This window comes from Acipenser ruthenus, chromosome 6 (genome assembly GCF_902713425.1).
Source record: "Acipenser ruthenus chromosome 6, fAciRut3.2 maternal haplotype, whole genome shotgun sequence".
Taxonomy (NCBI): domain Eukaryota; kingdom Metazoa; phylum Chordata; class Actinopteri; order Acipenseriformes; family Acipenseridae; genus Acipenser; species Acipenser ruthenus.
The window spans coordinates 80,687,593-80,709,405 of record NC_081194.1 but is presented as its reverse complement, the minus strand read 5'-3'; the positions used below and the strand labels follow the sequence as shown (position 1 = coordinate 80,709,405).

Sequence of the window (21,813 nt, the reverse complement as noted above, 5' to 3'; positions counted from 1 at the left end):
CATTTCCCCAGCACTGCTGTCTGTGTGTCCACTGTCTTCCTGCTCTGACGGCACCACCAGCCATCCTGGTCACAGGTAGTCACGTCTTTTGTTGGCAGTTTTAATACATGCATCACTACTGTACTCTAATTAAAGACGCAGGCTATTTTTGAGAAGCAAAAAATTGTTAAAGTGCGTCTTAAATTCGAAGGAATATGGTAATTAATTACATCTTCTAATTAGTAGGTTCAGTTCCTGGGGATTTTAGTCCCGAAGTTAGTCCGCTTGAACTGAACTAAACCACTGGTACGCTGCAATTGACCCAATAGAGTTCTACTGGATTATAGTGTACACAGTTAGTAGTCTGTGTATAAATAAATCATGATTACTGTATTGATCTTACTTCTGATACCATTTAGAAATATGCATTCTATATTCTAGAAGCATCTATATGGAAGGCAGATCCTCTTTACAAACCTAGATCTTGAAGCCATGAATATCAACGCTTATTCTGGGACTTCATATTTCACATTGTCCACAGTAGTAAAAAATAGTCCACATATTAAATTTCAACACAGTAATAGAATACACGTTTGGTTTGCTGTTTATCTAGTCAAAGTGCAACAAATGTTAAAGAAACTGTCGGAAAATAAAACTGCTGTCAACTTATCCATAAAAAGGCACAATTTAGAATTAAGACATTTTTTTCCATCTACACCCTTAAATGTATCTCTCCCCAATTCCATGTCATTGCATGGAGAATAATGAAATACAATGCAAATGCATTTGTTCCCATAACAGCCAGAACTTGCAACATTACCTTGTTTCCCAAGGACAGTACTGTACAGCCATTGAGCAGGTTTGGCTTGTTTTATGTCACCACTGTCATTGAGGATGGATGGCAGACTGCAAGAAGATTCATTACTTTGAAGAGAAAGGCTTCCTTCAGCCGCATCTGGAAGGAGTGCCTTTAGCAATGCTGTGGCCTAGAAAAATTACAAATTTAAACAAATTACAAACAAAGCTGTAAGAACGTGCCCTGGGTGTCGAATAGGATTGGATTTAGGTGCTGTAACCTTAAACTGTGAGCTGGACAAAACAGCAGCAGAATGACAGCCATCTTTACTAAGCAGAGCCATCTTTTGACCATTAGAACAAAAAAGAAAACACTTGACCAAGAGATAACAGTTTAAATATTTACCAGTTATAATTAACAGTTACATCCTAATGATTTAGAACCATGAACAGCCAAGCTGCCGACCAGTGTAGCCTAAAGCGATTTGCAATGATGATTTTTGACAAAAAAAGGTACCATTACTACACTGCATTGTCATAGATTATAATTAGGGCTTCTGATTTTCGGTTTTAACCGCTAAAAAGCGATAAAAGACCAGATACAAAAAAAAGAAAAAAAAGAAATCGGTTTCCAATAAACCGGAAAAACACTGGAAATGGTCACTCAGTTTACGTTGACTTCACCTCTTTCCCATTAAAAAAATAAATAAATAACAACATTTCAGTGCAGCTGGGCAATGTCCCTCCTTCCTGACTTGTATCTATTATTATTATTATGTATTTCTTAGCAGATGCCCTTATCCAGGGCGACTTACAAATGTTACAAGACATCACATTATTTTTACATACAATTACATTATTTTGTACACATTATTTTTACATACAATTACCCATTTATACAGTTGGGTTTTTTTAACTGGAGCAATCTAGGTAAAGTACCTTGCTCAAGGGTACAGCAGCAGTGTCCCCCAGCTGGGATTGAACACACGACCCTCCGGTCAAGAGTCCAGAGCCCTAACCACTACTCCACACTGCTGCTTAATTCGTTCTGAATACTTTAAACCCACCCCAACTACTGAGTGCCAGCAAATTCCTACATTTCTATTGGAGACTCCGCTTGCGAGATTTAAAACGAGATTACAACTAACAATGGATTTAAAAGCTGTATAAGATAAGATAAGATACGGAGGATTTAAAATATAATTGCAAATTGCGAAATATAAAAAAATGCCTACACACAAAAAAAATAGAAAAATGTGCCCTTGACCACAAGGATTTGTTATGGAAGACAGCAAGAAAGAAGGTACAACTTAAGTGTGAAAGTACTGTCGAGTGACAGAAAATATACATATTGTGACAGAAAAAAATGGCCAAGCATTTTGGAAAGTAACTGAAAACAATAATTTACAGTAATTATACAGTATATGAAAAGCGAAAGCCACAAAATTAATAAAAATTGAAAAACAGAAGCCCTAATTATATTCTTTGTTCTTACTAGCCTGGAATTAGAAGGCAACCCTTGTAATGCAACAGTAGTTAGTGGTAGAAGATTTGTTATGTTTTTATAAATAATAATACCAGAGTTGTAATGACTCGAGTCAATGACTAGAGTCAGTACTATTATTATTATTTATTTTCTTAGTAGACACCCTTATCCAGGGCGACTTACAATTGTTACAAGATATCACATTATTTTTACATACAATTACATTATTTTTTATTTTATTATTTTTTATTTTTTTTACACATTATATTTTACATACAATTACCCATTTATACAGTTGGTTTTTTTTAACTGGAGCAATCTAGGTAAAGTACCTTGCTCAAGGGTACAGCAGCAATGTCCCCCACTGGGGATTGAACCCACGACCCTCCGGTCAAGAGTCCAGAGTCTGAACCACTACTCCACACTGCTGCCCCAGGAAGCCCTGGAATCAAAATGTGTAGGCGGGAAGCAAAGACAGATCCTTTATCCAAGGCGACTTACAGAGACTAGGGTGTGTGAACTATGCATCAGCTGCAGAGTCACTGACAATTACGTCTCACCCGAAAGACGGAGCACAAGGAGGTTAAATGACTTGCTCAGGATCACACAATGAGTCAGTGGCTGAGGTGGGATTTGAACCGGGGACCTCCTGGTTACAAGCCCTTTTCTTTAACCACTGGACCACACTGCCTGCCTCAGCCTGTAGCTTCGGGCATTATAGCCCCGTCGGTAACAACAGTCTTACCTCGGGGCAATAATTTTCCACTATAGCCCTCCAGTCCACATTTACTATATATATATATACACATACTGTATATAGTGGGGGATTTTGATCCACCAATGTTTAGATCAATTTAAAAGAGCCCTGAGAGTATTAAATCTTAATTTAATTTAGAATGATTGCTTTATTTCCAGGTGGCTTATTCAGGAAATCAGTCCCAGAGTTTTTGGCTTGTGATGTTATCTGTACTAGTACTAATGGTTACTGCACAGATGGTGCTAGATATATTTGTCATTGATTTTCATTGACACAGGATAAATTGACAGCAGCCTGCCACTGAGCCAAATGTCTGATTCAGTAAAAACCTGAGCAGAGCGAAAGGTAACTGACTTTGTTTGTCTCAAGGAAAGTTAGACATGGATTCCCCGCTAAAGCACAAACTTTTTTTATTTAAATGAGAAAAAACATACAGTAATATTCAATGTGATTCATCCTCCTTACCTTGTTGATATTTTTAGAGTTTTCAGCCACTAATAAAGGTGCAAATATTTCTGAAATCTCATCCCTAGTGAGTATGTGGAGATCTTCCAATACGAGAGCATGCTTGTACCAACGATCCCACAATATCACAGAATCTGAAGGCAGACATGATCTGTATAAAAAACAACAGCAAAACATTATTAAATCTGCAAAACAAGTCAACTGTAAACAAAAGTAGTCTGTATATTATGTAACCTTATCATAACCGCAGTGGCCAGATTCCACGATAAGTAAAGAAAAAGGGAGAAGAAAAGGATCTCTCATTTTTCTTTCTTTTAGGGCAACACAGAAGACATTCTGAAACTAGTTGGTTTAGGATCATGCAGTGGTTAGTGGTTACAGCACTGGAAAAACCTGCCTTACCTGTAAAATTCCATTATAAATACAAATTTACCCTTATAGTTAAGGATACGATTTTGTCACGGAGGCCACAGAAATCATTTATTTCCTTTAAAATGCAGTATGTCATGCACTGAAAACACAAACCTGTGAGTACCTATAAATTGTTTGGTTGTGTATGCACACAGCATTTACGTGTAGCTATGTAGGTCAGCAAATGAGATTTGTGTTTTGTAGCTGAGCGAGCATGTAAATGAACACAGATCGGATGTTACTGTAAACTCTCGGTTGTGATCTTCACATACATATAGCTCTTGTTAATTTATTTTTTTCAACATAAAAGTGGGCTTGCATCTTTAAAAAAATAATTTTATTTCTTGAAACACTTTTTTCATACAATGTAGTGTACCCAAGTAGTCTGTTGAAAATAAATACTCACATTCTCTAAATATTGCTAAACAAAATACTTCAGACTGCCATTGAACATCTTTTTTTTATTTCCTGCTACACGGCCGATGTGAAAGCCTGCATCTTACACAATTCTAAAAATTTTATATATATATATATATATATATATATATATGTTACGTTGGTGTGAAAGGACCTTTAACTATGTTTTGTTCTCTAAAGTAACATTTAAACTTGCCATAAGTCAAAAGCAATAGTCTTTATATTATTGGTTTTGGTGTACTATTTAAAAGCTCTTGTGTATGTTGATGTAGCTAAACCTACATTATTTGGTGGCATTTCTGTGACCTTTCCATTAATTCTTGTTTTTTTTTTCCCCACAACTCCTCCATGAAATGTACCAAAAAAATCACTGTGCCAAAATCGTATCCTTACTTATAATAAAAACACTTCTGAGTAGATGAAATGCGCCTCTGAGGCAAAAAGGAACCCTTGTTCTGAATAATCTGCAGAAATTGAAACATTGATTTCATTCTTCACATAACAAACAACAGAGGTGGAGATACCAATCTGATAACACGTAGTTAATAGATATTGCCCTTTACCAGACACTGCAGCCACAGCGCCACAACGTAAGTATGCGTTTAAACTGGGGTGTTGAAAATATTGTGGCTGCCATCTGTGCACTGCGAAACGCGTGTGAAACAAGGCAGGGGACTGGCCCTTCAGACACTTGAGACAGCATGGCCGTCTGTTAATGTGAGGAGCTCTGTTGTTTATTTTTTCTAGTATTGAATCACTTATTCAAATGACCCACCAATAAAAAGGATAAAACAACCTGTATTTTACTAAAAAAACTAAAACAAAACCTGCCATAACACTGTAACTAGGGTCAACGGATACCAAGCTGTTCTTGAGTTACACGTGACATTATCGTAGCTTTAACTCCATCAGGGGCATTGTGGTGAACATCTCTAGCTAAGTATCCCTGCAGAATTGGCCACAGGGTAAACATCTTGCTCCTGGTAAAACATCAGTAGTTTGTACAGGTAGCCAGCTTAGCATCTTGCCCACTGCAAACCTACTTTTAACATGAGCATGCAGCTTTCACTGGAAGCCCAGGTGCCTATCTGGCTGCACCAATAACTACATTAACATTTATTTTACCCCACTCAGACAGTTTACTGAGGATATCTTGGAATCCCCAAAAATGAAGTGTTCTCTTAATAGTGCACATTATATGTACAGCTCTGGTAAAACATTTTGCATCACCCTATGGAATTAACTGATTTTACTTCATAAAGTCAAATGAAACCTGCTGAATAAAATCATGTTAACATGTTGAATTACATAACACTCTTAGTTTTCCATATATTTAATGAAAAACAGACATTTCAAAATCTAACAAGAAATACTGTACTACTATTATGGCTTCCGGTAGACTTTTGCAATATAATTTTGTAGTTTCTTTGACTACATGATGTTAAATAAAATATCTAAATTATGCTCATATAGTTTTTTTTTTTTTTTCAGTGATGTCTCAATTCTAAAATTCTAGGTGATACAAAACCTTTGGCCATAGCTGTATATGTGTAGTACCTGATATTAAAATATATTGCTACTCAAATCACGTACTGAAGAGCCATTGCTACTAATAAAAGAGAAACTGTCTTTCAGAAACCCTGTAGTCTTCAGGCAGCAACCTCTTTATATGGAATCTATTTCACTAACTGTGTAGAGATAATGTGCTTCATTCACTGGAAAAGTATTACAAGTATTAAAACAAAAAAAACCTTCTGCAGATTATAGAGGTTCCAGATTAGGTTGTTTTACAAATCTGCACAATAGGGAAACAAGTAAGGCCTCCTTTTAAAGATTGGTGATTTAAAATCTATTCCTTAATTAATAATAAAAACAAATCAAATTGTTTCTATATATTTTATGTAATGCTCTAAAACAGTATATTTTTCAGGTTCAAAGGTGGCATGAACATGTCAATGTCTGCATAGACAGTATTATGGGCTTATATAAAACACACAATTAAACACAAATAGCCTGACTCCTTTCAGAAGCATCCGGAACTGAGGTTCAAAAAGTTCATGCAGTTTAAATCCTTAATGTAATCCACCTAATAAGCTAATATTGAACCTTTGAAGTTAAAAAGAAAAAAAAAAAATATATATATATATATATAATAAATATATTTATTTTATATACATATATACATTATATACATTATATATATATATATATATATATATATATATTTCTTCTTTTTTATTTATTTATTTTCATCCTGATAAAGACATTCTCATGTAGTAACACCTGACATTAGTCCCCTTATGTTTTATTCAAGTCCACTAGTTTGCTGCAGGGTTAAAAATGGCACACCTTAATTTGTTTTCATCCACAGAAGTCCAGTTGTTGGCGAGTATCTCCTCTGGTAACAAACACCCTTTTGACGTGCTCCGTGACAACCTCTGAAGCTGATGAAGGACAGCTGTTCCACAGGCTTCGAGGTCCTCTCCACTCAAGCTACCCTTCCGATGACAAAGGCTGTGAAATATATGGAGCGGTGTGAGCTATTTCTATAGAATGGGGAAAGCTGGTCAAGATTCTGAGCAGAACAGCCATTCAAATCATGCATGTCAGTAATTAACTATAGCCACTCCCAAAAACATATGGAAGAGGTCATGCATGGTCTATTAATCACATGTAGCCTTGCCGCTAACTATCACTTTACCACTAACCAATTTAATTAACCCTATAAAGAGAACAGGATTTTTTTTAAAAGAAAACAAACAAAAAACATCTGTTTGTCATGATGAATTGGAAATAAAAAAAAGTGTTTCAAATGTAACCCTATGGTCATTGTGAGATACAAAGAGCAAGTGCAACGAGCAGGGTTGAAGGACAATAGGCATTTATTAACCACTTTGTTTTACAACTCTGTGCCCATTCACAGTGCAATTTAGGTCTGCATGAAATATTATTCCATTCAAACTGATGAATAAACATGTTTTTTTTTTATATTGGTATTTATTTCTTTGAAGTAAAAAATATAAATGGTATGTTACCTGTTAATGAGTCCTGTTTTATAATTCAGAATACATTATATTTATGTGCATACATTTAATCGTGTTCCAGTAGGCCGCCTGTTATAAGAGTACAAAGGCTGGTCGTCTAGGATGGTTGTAACGCTTGTATACAAAAATGGAGTACATACAAATGTGAGACATACAAAACTGAATAATGTACCTTAATAAATGTTATTATGAACATTAAGAAACTTTTATAGCACCATGCAAATTATGGATACACAATTTTAATATGTTTATTATCCAATGATACATGTTATTAGTCATAATTTATTAAGGTTTTGGCATTCATAAATATTTTGGATGTATAAAAAAAAGCTAAGCAATGTGCAAGCCTGAACAAGGTTGATTTCCATAATGAATCCAGTATTAAAATGACCATGAGGGGTGCACTTGGAGCTAGGCTCAATTCTTCTATCCAGAGACACTGAATTTGTCAGAAATTTTCAGAGTGCAGAAACAGTAATATATGAAGAAGGACATAATGGTATAATACATGTTAAAAATAAATAATATGGAAATTCAGAGAGTATATACAGTTATGGCTAAAAGTTTTGCACCACCTAGAATTTTAGGATTGAGACACAATTAAAAAAAAACAAAACTATATGAACATAATTTAGATCTTTTATTTAACATCACTTAATCAAAGAAAGTACAAAATTATATCACAAATGTCTAAAATATCTAATTCTATAGGGTGATGCAAAACATTTGGCCAAAGCGATAGTATTCCTTTAAGAAGAGTCACTTAATGTAGCTGTTGTGATAAATACACACAGTAAGCAGTTACTCAAATAGCAAATCATGGAGGGAGCTAAACCCTTGGAACCCAAGTAGGTGCCAATAGAGTGTGCTGTAAGAGATGAATAATGGCACTTGATTTAAAGTGACTATACTCGAACGATCAGATCATTCTAAATACAATAAAAATGAAGTAAATAAACCGTTTGTCTTGAATAACCCAAGATTGTACAAAGAACCAAAAGGAGAAATGTAAAATAATTCTTTTTACCTTACCTTATGATATCATTAAGCTTTCTTTTGCTTACAGTCGAGGATTGATATAGCGCAAAGCTGCCTGTGCTGGTTTGATTCAATCTTCCTTCAATACTTTTTAGTAAATGGAAGAATTCTTCAACTGACAGACAACTCCTGTAAAAGTACAGATTTAATAAAAAGCAGCTTATCAGGAATCTACACTCGTCAGAATATGGTTATATCTGATCATTTATAATTACACAATTCACTCACAGATGTGTTTTATGCTGTTTCTAATATTAACAAAACTTGCATGTAATTGGCTTCACACTTGACATTATTGTTGTTTTTATATAAATTTGTTTTAAATGTAACCATTTAACTCGTAAAAACTAGAAACGGCCCCAGAGCCACGAGTATGATATTTAAATATTTTGAGAAAAACAGCGATCACATTTTGTGTTCTTGCACATCATTAACATGACTCACCACTGGTAGGTATTAATGCTGCTGCCATAAGATGTTATTCAATACACTAACAGAACATGTAAACTTGTCATGAGGACCTCCCTATACAAGGGTCAAGTGCCCTGGCTAAAACTCTTTTTAATAGAAAAAAAAAAAAAAAAAATGATGGGCTCCAATGTTATAATAGTAGTAACATGGTTTATAAATATTTCGTTTCAAAATAATGTTACCATACATATATATATATATAAAAAAAAAAAGGTTTGGTATGACAAATAACTGTAATTGAAAGTAAACAGTCATGTGCACATGGCAAAACAACAGCCTAAATGAACACAAACAAGCTTCTCCAAACCTTTGTTTTAATGTATTCTGATAGCTTAAACAGCTGCTTTAATGGCTTCTTTGTATTCACATTATTATGAATTGCCAGGTTTCTGAAAAGTGCAAACAGACTTTTGCATTGTTTACATTAGAAATCTGATGGCATAACATTTATTTGAGTGATTTCATTTTTTTTTTAAAGAATATCTTTAAACTTGTTCAACTAATGGTGACAGTATAAGGACAACAGCATTACTGGTAATACAAGTTTTTAAGCTAAACTGCAAATCAGGACGAAAATCCTATCAACACTACAGTAACCCTAAAAGCACAGAAATATAACCCTCAGCCACCCGCAGGCTAATACAAACATACAACTGCCTATTAACTAGGTTTTACCTACTGTAGCTACAGTAATTATGTTTCAGCATAAATTATATTTATAAAAGACACAGCCTTTAGAAATTGCATATACAGTACCACAAATTATAAATTAGTTCACCTTTGTAGAAACAGAATTATACACATTTCTATTCTGTTTGCACTTATATTCTGTTTGGAGTAGACATTCTTAAATCAGCAAGTTTCTAAAAGGTCTAAGTATATGCCTCATACATGTGCTTCTTTCTGTGAACCTGTTTTCTGAGCATTCAGCTCTGGGTGGCCCTCAGTGAATTGTCCACAAAACCCAGCCGAGGGCCAGCGACCCACAACATAAAAGAAAAGAAAAAAAGAATTTATGACAATCTATAATGGGCTTGGAGGTCAGAGGTTGAGCCTTCTCTTTTGCAGGTAATTTCCTGGTAACATCCTGATTAAGCTGGCAGTTTGAATTATATCCATGACATTGTGTAGTGCACAATCCATCTGCGCTAAGTCCTCTTCAATGCAGCTGAAGTAGCATGGGCAAAAGCTCTGCCTTTTTTCCCTTCAGCGTGGGCCTTGAAATAGTCATCGTCTTTCTATCCACTTTATTTGTCGGTGCTCTTCAAAAGAGACCTTTAACAAGATGAATGCATCGTGGGCACCAAACCTACATTATTATTGGCTTTGCCAGCAAGTCTCAAACTACAACCTGGGTCTTGCTCTCTCTGTGGGTCTCATTCAGTGTAGTTGTCAGAATGTCTTCATATTAATGCAAGTCTCTTCACATTATAGGCTACATTCCAACTGCATTTATAATAATACTAATATTACTACTACTCCTACTTCAGTTATGTTACATTGTAGGAAACTTCACACCACTGATTTAGTGAAACAGTAATAATATTAAAAGTGCAGGAGCTGCAATAAATAGAGAAAGCACAGAAACAGAACTGGGGCTTTGTTCTATAGACAAAGACATATTATACACTATATACAGTGCCTTGCAAAAGTATTCAGACCCCTGACCAATTCTCTCATATTACTGAATTACAAATGGTACATTGAAAATTCGTTCTTTTTGATATTTTATTTTAAAACACTGAAACTCAAAATCAATTATTGTAAGGTGACATTGGTTTTATGTTGGGAAATATTTTTAAGAATAATAAAAAACTGAAATATCTTGCTTACATAAGTATTCAACCCCCACACATTAATATTTGGTAGAGCCACCTTTCACTGCAATAACAACTTTAAGTCTTTTGGGGTAAGTATGTACCAGCTTTGCACACAGTGTCGGAGTGATATTGGCCCATTCTTCTTGGCAGATTTGCTCCAGGTTGTTCAGGTTGGTTGGACAACGCTTGTGGACCGCAATTTTCAAATGGTGCCACAGATTCTCAATGGGATTGAGATCAGGACTTTGACTGGGCCACTGTAGGACATTCACCTTTTTGTTCTTGAGCCACTCCAATGTTGCTTTGGCCTTGTGCTTGGGATCATTGTCCTGCTGAAAGGTGAATTTCCTCCCAAGCTTCAGTTTTTTTAGCAGACTGAAGCAGGTTCTCTTGCAGTATTTCCCTGTATTTTGTTCCATCCATTCTTCCTTCAATTTTAACAAGAAGCCCAGTCCCTGCTGACGAGAAGCATCCCCACAGCATGAGGCTGCCACCACCATACTTCACTGTAGGGATGGTGTGTCTTGAGGCATGGGCAGTGTTAGGTTTGCGCCACACATAGCGCTTTGAGTTTTGGCCAAAAAGCTCTATCTTGGTCTCATCTTACCACAAAACCTTTTCCCACATCGCAGCTGGGTCACTCTCATGCTTTCTGGCAAACTCCAGACGTGCTTTCAGATGGTACTTTTTGAGTAACGGCTTCTTTCTTGCCACCCTCCCATACAGGCCAGTGTTATGCAGAGCTCTTGATATGGTTGACTGGTGCACCATTACTCCACTCCCAGGCACTGAACTCTGTAGCTCCTTCAAAGTGATTGTTGGCCTCTCTGTGGCTTCTCTCACAAGTCTCCTTCTTGTTTGAGCACTGAGTTTTGAGGGACGGCCTTTTCTTGGCAGTGCCTGGGTGGTGTGATGCAGCTTCCACTTCCTGATTATTGATCCAACTGTGCTCACTGGGATATCCAAACACTTGGATATTATTTTGTACCCTTTCCCTAATCTATGCATTTGTATTACTTTATCTCTAACTTCTGTAGAATGCTCTTTGGTCTTCATTTTCCTTCAGATTCACAGCCTGGCCAATGATCCTTCAACAGTGGGGTTTTTATCCAGAAAATCTGACAGCAGCTTTAATGGTTCACAGGTGGAGGCCAATGGTAAGGTAATTGTGTCCTTGTTAGGGCAATTTCTTTCATCGGTGTAAACTGGGAGCTTCCACAGCATAGGGGTTGAATACTTATGCAAGCAAGATATTTCAGTTTTTTATTTTTCTTAAAAATATTTCCCAACATAAAACCAATGTCACCTTACAATAATTGATTTTGAGTTTCAGTGTTTTAAAATAAAATATCAAAACAGAATGAAATTTCAATGTACCATTTGTAATTCAGTAATATGAGAGAATTAATTGGTCAGGGGTCTGAATACTTTTGCAAGGCACTGTATATACCTGAATAGATTTTGGAAGTCTTCCATCTTCCCTTTGAGAATCTTGAATTGAGTTGGCAGCACTGCACTGGGTAGACAATCAACAGAAAGTGTAGTGCTGCTATTTTCAGGATCCAACTCAAAAGGAGTACAGCACAGACAGTACACCTCGAGATCCAATCCAGTCCAGGTTTTTACTCCAAGCTGGTTCTAATATAATTAATTGAAGTGGTTAAGAGGCAAATAACTAATTTAGGACCTGGTTGGAATAAAGACCAGGACTGGAATAGATCTCGAGGGCCAGCGTTGAGTACCACTGCAGTACACAATACAACGTAGCTGTTGATTATGCAATGACACGTCAAAACTAAATACTCTATTGGAATGAAACACACAACTGGTATCAGAAAATAATGCTATGTCTCAATAAAAAAGGGGGTCACTTTAAACCAGGGGCCTCCAACCCTGGTCCTGGAGGGCTACTGTGGCTGCTGCTTTTCGTTACAACCAATCTCTCTGTTACTTATTGGCATAATTAGTCAAGATTAACAGGTGTTCCAGATCTTTAGCCACTGATAATGTAAAGACAGCTATAAAAACTGCTGGATAGGGGCTCTCCAGGACAAGGGTTGGAGACCCCTGTTTTAAACCAACATCGAACTTTTATTAAAGACCAAAAGGGTCATTGCTCATACAAACTAGTCTTTACCAAGTTATTGGAACTTGATCTCAAAGTAGTTGCTCTTAAATAATGGTTTAAGCAGAGGCTGGGATTAAATGTTCAAATGATAGCAAGCTACAAATTCACTGTATCAATTGTAGCTACAGTATCACACTGCAGAAGTCACCATGAGTCACATGGTGACATACACCCAAAAAAAGTGTAACCACAACTGGACAAGTGTTGCTAGTGTTTTAAGTGTTCAGACGAATGGACAGACTCCATATACCATCAGTAATACTTGTGCTAAAGAACGCCCTTAACAAGTTTAGTCATAACTGGACAAGCAGTTCTCTAAAGTGGGACATTCTGCATGCACGTACGTGCAAACAGCATATCCCCTTTTGCCAGGGATATTCATTCCAGGCAGGGACAATACAATAACTAGCATGGGGAAGAGAAATGCATTGGTTTGACCTTTTCTTTCATTTATTCTGCATATTGTCAAAAACATCTTGTACAGAACCATCTGCCAGTTGTTGCATTTACTCCAATAAAGAATTAATGAAGGTCATGCTGTACCTGCAACTGTAAATGTACTGTTTCGACATTCAATTCTGCACTGCAGACATTCTCAAAAAAAAAAAAAAAAAAAAAAAAAAAAGAGAGGCACCAATTAGATCTAGTAATTTGAGTAAGGAGAATAATACTCTGCTAATGTGTGCGATTTTCCACTTTTGACACATTACAGCGTTGTCCCTGGGTCATGAAATATATTTATTTTAAGCATACCATTTATCAAATAATTACTACAACGTGTTTGTCAGCAGTCATTCAAAAGAGGATAACTAACGAGGCCCTTCTGAATTACAATTCCATTATACAATCCCATACCGTTAAGTCTCTATTGTTCTAAACTGTACATCGAAAATAACACAATACAAAAAAGCAGCATCTGATTAAATATTGTTTGAACTACAGATTATTATTATTATTATTATTATTAATATTATTATTATTATTATTATTATTAGTGGGCTGAAGTACAGCCTATGCTTTTCAGTGCAGCCCAGATCATACTGTGAAGAATTATAATCAAATAATATATTAAATTGCACCACTGAACAATGGTGGGAGCGATATAAACACTAACCATGGCCTTGCACACTAGTGTGTACTACAAAGCTCTATTGAAAAACCTACCAAAAGATAAGCTTGGTCATAAAGTCACACTGTGTGAATATGAACAACTATAGAATGATAGCTGAATATTAAGGGTAGCATTATGTATTCCTAAACTACTTCTCTTGTTTTATTCTGTTTTAAATTAATGGTTTACGTCTCCAAAGTAGCACAGATTACAAAATGCATTATTTAGGATTTAAATTGTCTTCTCATGCTCGGTCTTTCAGATAATAGCAACGCAAACTGGGAACTTGTATTATCTAACGAGCAGTGGTAATACAGTTGTATCATGATCAATGACCAATGGTAATAACATTATCTAATGAGCAATGCTAATAACATTATCTAATGAGCAATGGTAATATAGTTGTATTAGGTAATGAGCAATGGTAATAATATTATCTAATGAGCAATGGTAATAACATTATCTAATGAACAATGGTAATAGAGTTGTATTATGTAATGAGCAATGGTAATAGATTTGTATTATGTAATGAGCAATGGTAATAGAGTTGTATTATGCAATGAGCAATGGTAATAGAGTTGTATTATGTAATGAGCAATGGTAATAGAGTTGTATTATGTAATGAGCAATGGTAATAGTTGTACAGTCAGAACTCGGATATCTGTTACCCAGATACATATCAGTCACATTTTACCGGCCTTGTATTAAGAATAAAATCAATCCCCATTATATATATGTAACAAATTATTTACGCAATTTCCAACTCCATCACCAGTTTTCTGATACAAAGCCCATCTCTTCAATGTTACAATTTATTTTAATATCCGTCACACCCTGGTTGCACCAGAGCTTATTTAGGTGTGTCGTAGCAAAGGGGGTGAATACTTATGCAATCAATTATTTTCTGTTTTATATTTGTAATTAATTTAGAACAATTTGTAGATTTTATTTTTCACTTTGACATTATGGACTTTTTTGTGTTGATCAGTGGCAAAAACTCCTAATTAAATCCATTCTGATTCCATGTTGTAACACAATAAAATGTGGAAAAGTCCAAGGGGGGGGGGGTGAATACTTTTGAGAGCCACTGTACCAACAATCATGCTATAACACAATCAAGATGTTTCCAAGCAGAGATATATTTGTGTAAACAGAAGAAGCATTGTAAAAATAAACTATTTTTTTATTTTTTATTATTTCCTTACCCCTCTAATGTAAATGACTTGAGCTACTAGTATTGCATTACAGGAAAACAAAATGGTAAAATGACACTGGAATGGACCTACATCCCACGGCCATGAAAAATTAAATAAAACATTACTGCGTAGGTCACCATGAACTACTGTACATCCACAGCATGTGGGGGAAAAGCCTCAATCAAGATACCCCAGCCAATCACGTTTTAATACTGTCAAAAAGCAGGTCACCATGACATACATTTACTATAAATATGTCAGTAAAATACATTCCCTGCCATACATATAACTTTATCATCAGTGTCATCACTTTACAGCCTAAAGTAAAAGCGTGCTACATACTGTACACACGCGTAGATAACTTGTGCTAAAGAATGCTCATCACAATTGGATAAGTGGTTCTGGTTCTGTAAATGTACTGGTGACATACAGGCGGATGAACAAACAGCACCTCCACAGGTTCCCCCGGGTTCTGCCACTCTCAATAACTTGTGCTACGTCTTGACCAAGTTTCATCAATATTGATAATAAAAGGTTCTTTATATGTATAACTGAAGTTTGACATATGCACAGCACCTCCATTCTGTCCCCACCCATGGGTGTATGCATTCCCTGTGAGAGATAGTTTAAGTAAAGTAGGGGGCGTGGCCCCCAAAATGATTTATCCTTATCGCTCTCCAACTGCACTCCTGGCAGGTTTTATCAAGTGTAATTAGCAGTAATAAGCAAAGCTACACCACTAATAATTCAGAAATCATCCTGAGGACTCCTAATAACTGAAAAATACGTACTCTTCCGCAGTTAAATTTGTCAAAGATGTGTCAGCTGCATCCTGTTGATCAGAGGCTTGTACAAGGCTGGTGCAGCCTCTTTGCTGAGGCACTAGTGACGGTTCTTTATTGCAGTGAGTAAGCCCAGCACTTTCAGGGGTGCCAGCCTTTTCTTCCAGGAGATCCACGTGGCCCTCATCTTCAGGTGGTCCCTCTTGCCCTTCATCCTCGCTCAGTGAAACAGTAAGATCACTGGAGGTGTCTGCAGTGTTGTCTTCTACATTGTGTAGGGTACTATGGTTTGGGCTGTGAGGAACACTTTCCTGTTTTTGTTCCAGAGCTGGAAAAAAAAAAAATCACAATGTAACAAGTCAGAAATAAACAACTCCGATATTTAATCCTTGGGCTTGTGAGTAGTCTTGAGCTGTTTTTTATTTTTAATTATTTTATTTAAATTGTGTTACAGAAAATTTGGATTAACTACGGTAGCATTGAGAATCCAGCCCATATTGTAAGTGAGGCTCTCCTAATAATAACATACAAAACCAGGCCATGATCACATATATTATTCTTATATTTTGCAATTGGATCTATTTTAGTTAATAAACCATATTGTTCATAATTCTTACTGTATATAAAGTGCAGACAATGTGCTTGTGAAAGATCAATGATTATAACATTATTAAAAGGAATTAATTACCAGAACAGAATCACGCTGTAATAATAATAATAATAATAATAATAATAATAATAATAATAATACTTATTATTATTATTATTATTATTTATCACACTGTAGTGTTCTGATCAATCAATCTGCATTGGGTAATGAAAAGATCATTCCTTCATACAACTTTATAAAAAAAAAAAAAAAATCCCTTCCAAGTGTTCTTGCTGCATACCTGGGTCATTGTGCATCTTTAATGAAGATCCACTTCTGGAAAGGATAATAGGAGAAGGACATGTTGGACTTAGTGGAGGTTCATTTCTATGCATTTCTTCAGAAATGATATTAGTACATCTCCCTTGAACTGCCGTGCTGACTCCAGATTGCAACACTGCCCTATATTCAGGTGAATTTATTCGGGCACTACATTCAGATGATCTGGAGTTTTCTGTAGTACTGCTTCCTCTCCTCATTTTAACAGCTTCTTCATTCTTCTTAGCTACGGTACAAAGCACAGATGAATCACAAGTATGGGACACAGTCAAACAAGACAAGTCATTTGAAGCTATGATATGTTCGATAGTTGTTGACACTGCCTTGGACCTACCTGGAATGTGCTTCTCCTCCTGTACAGGTGAAGGCAGAGGAGGACTGTGAAAATGCTCTATTGGTTGGAAGGACTTCCGCTTGACTGCTAAATTTGGGCTGCTTGAATAGCTGCAGCTCTGGCGCCCCATAAAGATGGTTGCAGGCTGGTAAAGTCCTTCAGCGAGGTCTGCACCAAGACGAGCTACAGAGGTTCCAGGTAACTGCTTTCCCTTAAAGAAATACATTCAAAATACATATGTTTACATGACTGACAATTCACTCAGAAAAATTTCATCTATTAAAGCGTTACTATATGTACAGGTATTTATATTGTAATTGTATTTTGCTGAGGTGAGCCTCAAATTAGAAACACCACATATAATTATAGAAAATACTAAATTGGTTTAGAGAAAATAAGATGGTCCCACTGACCTCTCTTTGCTGTTTTAATAAAACAAACACTGCAACATTAAAGTGGTTGTAGCTAACACAATAATTTCATCTTACCTGTCATGAATTTTCCACTACAGGTATATAGGTTTCAAATGTGCAGTTTTGAATGAAACACATTTTATAGAAAACACAGGTTTTTGTTTTAAAACATTACATCTGGTATGAAAATATGTTAAAGACTATTCTCAGTTTTCATGTCTTGCTTTCCAGGAAGTCTGTTAACACTTTACTTCCTAGGTCATTTCACTCCAGCAGTGTCTTTGAGGTCAAAACATCTTACTGGCTGCAAAGCTTGTCAGTGATTAAGGGATGCAGCTTGTTGTCACAAACAGGAAAGGTGAAATGACCCATGAAGTGCAAGACAATCTGAAAGCATGTCATGCAAACAGAGATAATAGTGTATTACCAGCTATCAAGTTTTACAATAAAAAGTACATGTTTGCTAGAACATGTGTTTCTTTAAAAACTGCACATTTCAGACCTATAGAGTGAGCGGACAGTCATGACTGCAAAAATCTATGGAACTATTTTATTAGCAACAATCAACTTGAATGTGTATTAAACTAAGTGAGTGCAAGATTTGTGTTCATTAAAATCACTAAAACAATCAACACTTGGTTGCAATGAAGAGAGATTAATCTACTATGCAGTACATGTAAGCTTTATATTTATTACATATCAAAATGCTTTAAACTCATTCCAATACTACACATTAACTTTCAACAGCCACTCACTCACATTAAAACGTCTACTGTCTAATAGCAATGCTTTTATGTCCTGAAGTAATATTAGCAGTGTGATGGAAGTGTGGTTGATATTAACAGGATAGTGAAATTATCCATATGTAAATGAGAAGATCATCTCTATTGACTCCCATAATCTGCCTGGGTTCTCACAAGTGGTAGGTGACATTATCATAAAAGACTTGAAATAAGTTTGTGTGTGATACACTTTTTACATCTGGAGTATCACAATGCAGAAGTATATGGAAGCATCTATCTGTATGTATGCACAGTATGTCCAATCTTCATCTTTGCATGTGCATACAGTGGATGTCCTGTAGTTCATGGTGATCTACTTTTTCAGGTCAGTGGTAGCTATAATTTTGTATTAACAGTGGTGGCATAGTATGAATGTCGTTGTTTTTCGCTGTGTTGCTTTTATATTTTTTGCATATTGTCTTGTTATTGTTTTCTTCATTTTGTTTTTCTGAAAAAACGCTTTCAAAATTCTATTAGTCTGTAACGTTTTTTTTGTTTGTTTTGTTTAATGATGTCAAGCCACAGTTTGTGGGTCAAGGTTGGATTTCTTATCTTTTTTAAAGCTGCTTCAGAAGAATGTTACAAGATCAATGTTTTAACTTTTAATCTGATTAACAATTCTTAACGCAAGTCGTGATTAATGTCTGCTTTGGCACCAAGGGGAGGGGAAGGTAAAAATCTTCTTCCCAACATAATAACAAAAAAGCATTGCTTCTGTTTCTTTTCTGATAAGAGTCTCAAATACCAAACAGTTAGCTACTTAATAACATTCACTGTAAACCATGCAGTCTGCCCAGCAGATCCACAAAGTAGGTAAAAGGAGGAAAAGTTAATTTCTTGGGTGAATGATTCCATCAGTAGCTGCAGGGCAAAGTAGAAAGTGTTTCACTAAAGTAGCAATTGATTCTTCTATCAATCTGCGGCACGCGCGTGCTCTTCCAAGGAATGTATTAAATATGAAAATCGTATCCCGTTATCATCTGTTTCCAGCTTTCAGCCCGGTAAGCTTTTCTTAATGAATGCTGCAGCCTAAGGGACATGCACGCTGCCAGCAATAGCTTGTATGCATAATGGAATGATGGTACCATTTTGCTCATTACAATATCTGCAAGCTGGGTGGGGTGGGGGGAGTGAGGAGGGGTTGTGCAGAGTCACAAGTGACTGCTCTAGACAGCATGCTCCAAGTTATTATGAGATGTCTTAGACATTTCATATAAAATAGCTTTAACGGCTTTAAGTGAAGGAATAAGCAGCTATGGGCTTGAACTACATCGTTTATACAGATACAGCAGCAAGGATTAGACACCTGTATTATTACAGATACACAGCTAAACGTATACCATGTTACAGATTTATCTGTATGATGGATACTGAATACGTTTATTGTTGGAAGGCTGAAAACATTAAGGTTGTGCCACCGACAAAATCATGCCCGTCCACCCGCCCCTGCCACACAATCTAATGATTGAAATTCTAAACATAGAAAAATGTTTTCCTTATCGTAGTTATGCTTTCCTCTGAACTATGTTTTGTTTCGCTTCCTTTAAAGGGCTGATCGTCATACTCTTCTTTGTGATGGTATTGAGTTGATAACCACATTTTCTTAAAACTATGAGCAAGATTCTCAAATCAACAATAACATTTTTCATCACAATTGAATAAGCATTTGTGTGGTTTGTAAGTCTGTACACAGGCACTCCTCCGTATACCCCGCTGCCAGGCATACTTGTATCGCATACCCATAAAAAATTACTTAAGACTAAAACAGGCCCCTAAATTAAACTGCATTTCTGGTTTGGCAACTTTATTGAGTACAATTTTCCTTTCTTTAATAATTGAGCAATGGTACATTTCACTCTTTTGCACTACGGCTGTACGTCTATGTTCAAATACCATACATAACATTTTAACATTATCAGATGTAAAACATGAGTGTATGAATACATTCATTTATAGTCCTTCTTCTGCTGAATTATCTTTAGAACATCCATGTGTGTTTTAGTCCATAAGACATTTAGATCTTTATAAACTGGATCCAGGCTCTCAACCTTTTTTCACAAGATCAGTTTAACAGCTCCAGTAAATGTGACTTTTCACTTCAATAATTTTCACCTTATCTATACCATTACAATCTTAAATCATAATATAAACACTGTGGTAGACAGTCCTTTCTCCAAATATTCTGCTGTTATTGTATTGATACATTTTTAGTAAAAGACTTTTGAAAAGAATATGAGCACATTTAATCAAAATGAATATTCTTTTTTCCCCCCAATATCCACATCTCTGATTGAAAATTAAGCATACTGTTTGTTTGTTTGTCTTGTTTTAATTCTGTCTGATTAAATACAATTCATAGATCTACCTGGTCTGCACATGCTCCTTTCTGCTCTCTTCTTAACTCAGTGTCATTTTTCCAAACTGATGATTGCTTCTGAATCTGATTCTCATATGCCACCTGTTAAAAATAAAACAAATTCTATTTTTGCATCTGTTTTACTTTGTCTTCTTTTTTTTCCAGAAACAGTAATATGGTCTCCTAAGGGCTAGCTATGAGGGCTGTGAGAAAATCCAAACATGCTGCTCCTTTAAGGCCTTGTTTTGGTCCACAGCTGGCCTGAAAAATCAACGTATGCACACAGGAGGCTGTGTGGTCCAGTGGTTAAAGAAAAGGACTTGTAACCAGGAGGTCCACGGTTCAAATCCCACCTCAGCCACTGACTCACTGTGTGACCCTGAGCAAGTCACTTCACCTCCTTGTGCTCCGTCTTTCGGGTGAGATGTAATTGTAAGTGACTCTGCAGCTGATGCATAGTTCACACACCCTAGTCTCTGTAAGTCGCCTTGGATAAAGGTGTCTGCTAAATAAACAAATAATAATAAATTTTTGTGTCGAGTATCAGAACAGGTGCGCTGACAATGAAGCTATGCAGTTTTTCCCATAGAACCAATGTTAAAGCCAGGCTGCCTAGTCAAGTTACAAGGACAACAGCACACAAAAAACTAGACAAACAGCAAATAAATTGTTTTTTTATGAAGGGCTGCCGTTTTAAAGGTTGTACAGTATATTTAAACACTATTAACACATCAATGGGGCTCAGTTAGATAATTATTTATTTTCGTGTTCTCATCAAATCCCAGATGTAGAATTACTGTGTCCTTTTTAAAAATAACATGGTATACATTGTTTACCTTTCTTAGGACGTGTAAATAATTCAGTGTTATTTCTTGGAGCCCGCTAGTTTTAATCACCAGTAAACCTGAAAGAAACCGGTTCACTGTAAAACGTAATTTGCTCTAAATCCAAAGTAGCAAATCCGAATTGTTGGCATTCACTCAACACTCCCAGGTGTTTGCTCTCTTATTGGCAGCTGTCAGGTAGTAATACTGCCTATACTCAGAGATGTGTCACTGTTGATGTTAAGAGTGACAGACCCCATTGTGAATAGATGTCTT

The 21,813-nt window shown here is 36.1% G+C and overlaps 1 protein-coding gene across 4 annotated transcripts in view; it reads right to left on the bottom strand.

Annotated features, from left to right (window-relative positions):
• kiz (kizuna centrosomal protein) overlaps nt 1–21,813 on the bottom strand; it is a 55,624-nt gene that overhangs the window by 21,289 nt on the left and 12,522 nt on the right. For 3 of the 4 annotated variants that reach the window (XM_034019019.3, XM_034019020.3, XM_059025885.1), the window contains exons 4-11: nt 20,723–20,815; nt 17,163–17,373; nt 16,791–17,054; nt 15,910–16,228; nt 8,387–8,521; nt 6,660–6,824; nt 3,483–3,633; nt 800–965 (exon numbers count right to left, since the gene is read on the bottom strand). In XM_034019019.3, coding sequence (XP_033874910.3) covers nt 800–965; nt 3,483–3,633; nt 6,660–6,824; nt 8,387–8,521; nt 15,910–16,228; nt 16,791–17,054; nt 17,163–17,373; nt 20,723–20,815 — 1,504 coding nt within the window. The remainder of the gene's footprint in view (nt 1–799; nt 966–3,482; nt 3,634–6,659; nt 6,825–8,386; nt 8,522–15,909; nt 16,229–16,790; nt 17,055–17,162; nt 17,374–20,722; nt 20,816–21,813) is intronic. The other variant, XM_059025884.1, reaches the window with a different exon arrangement.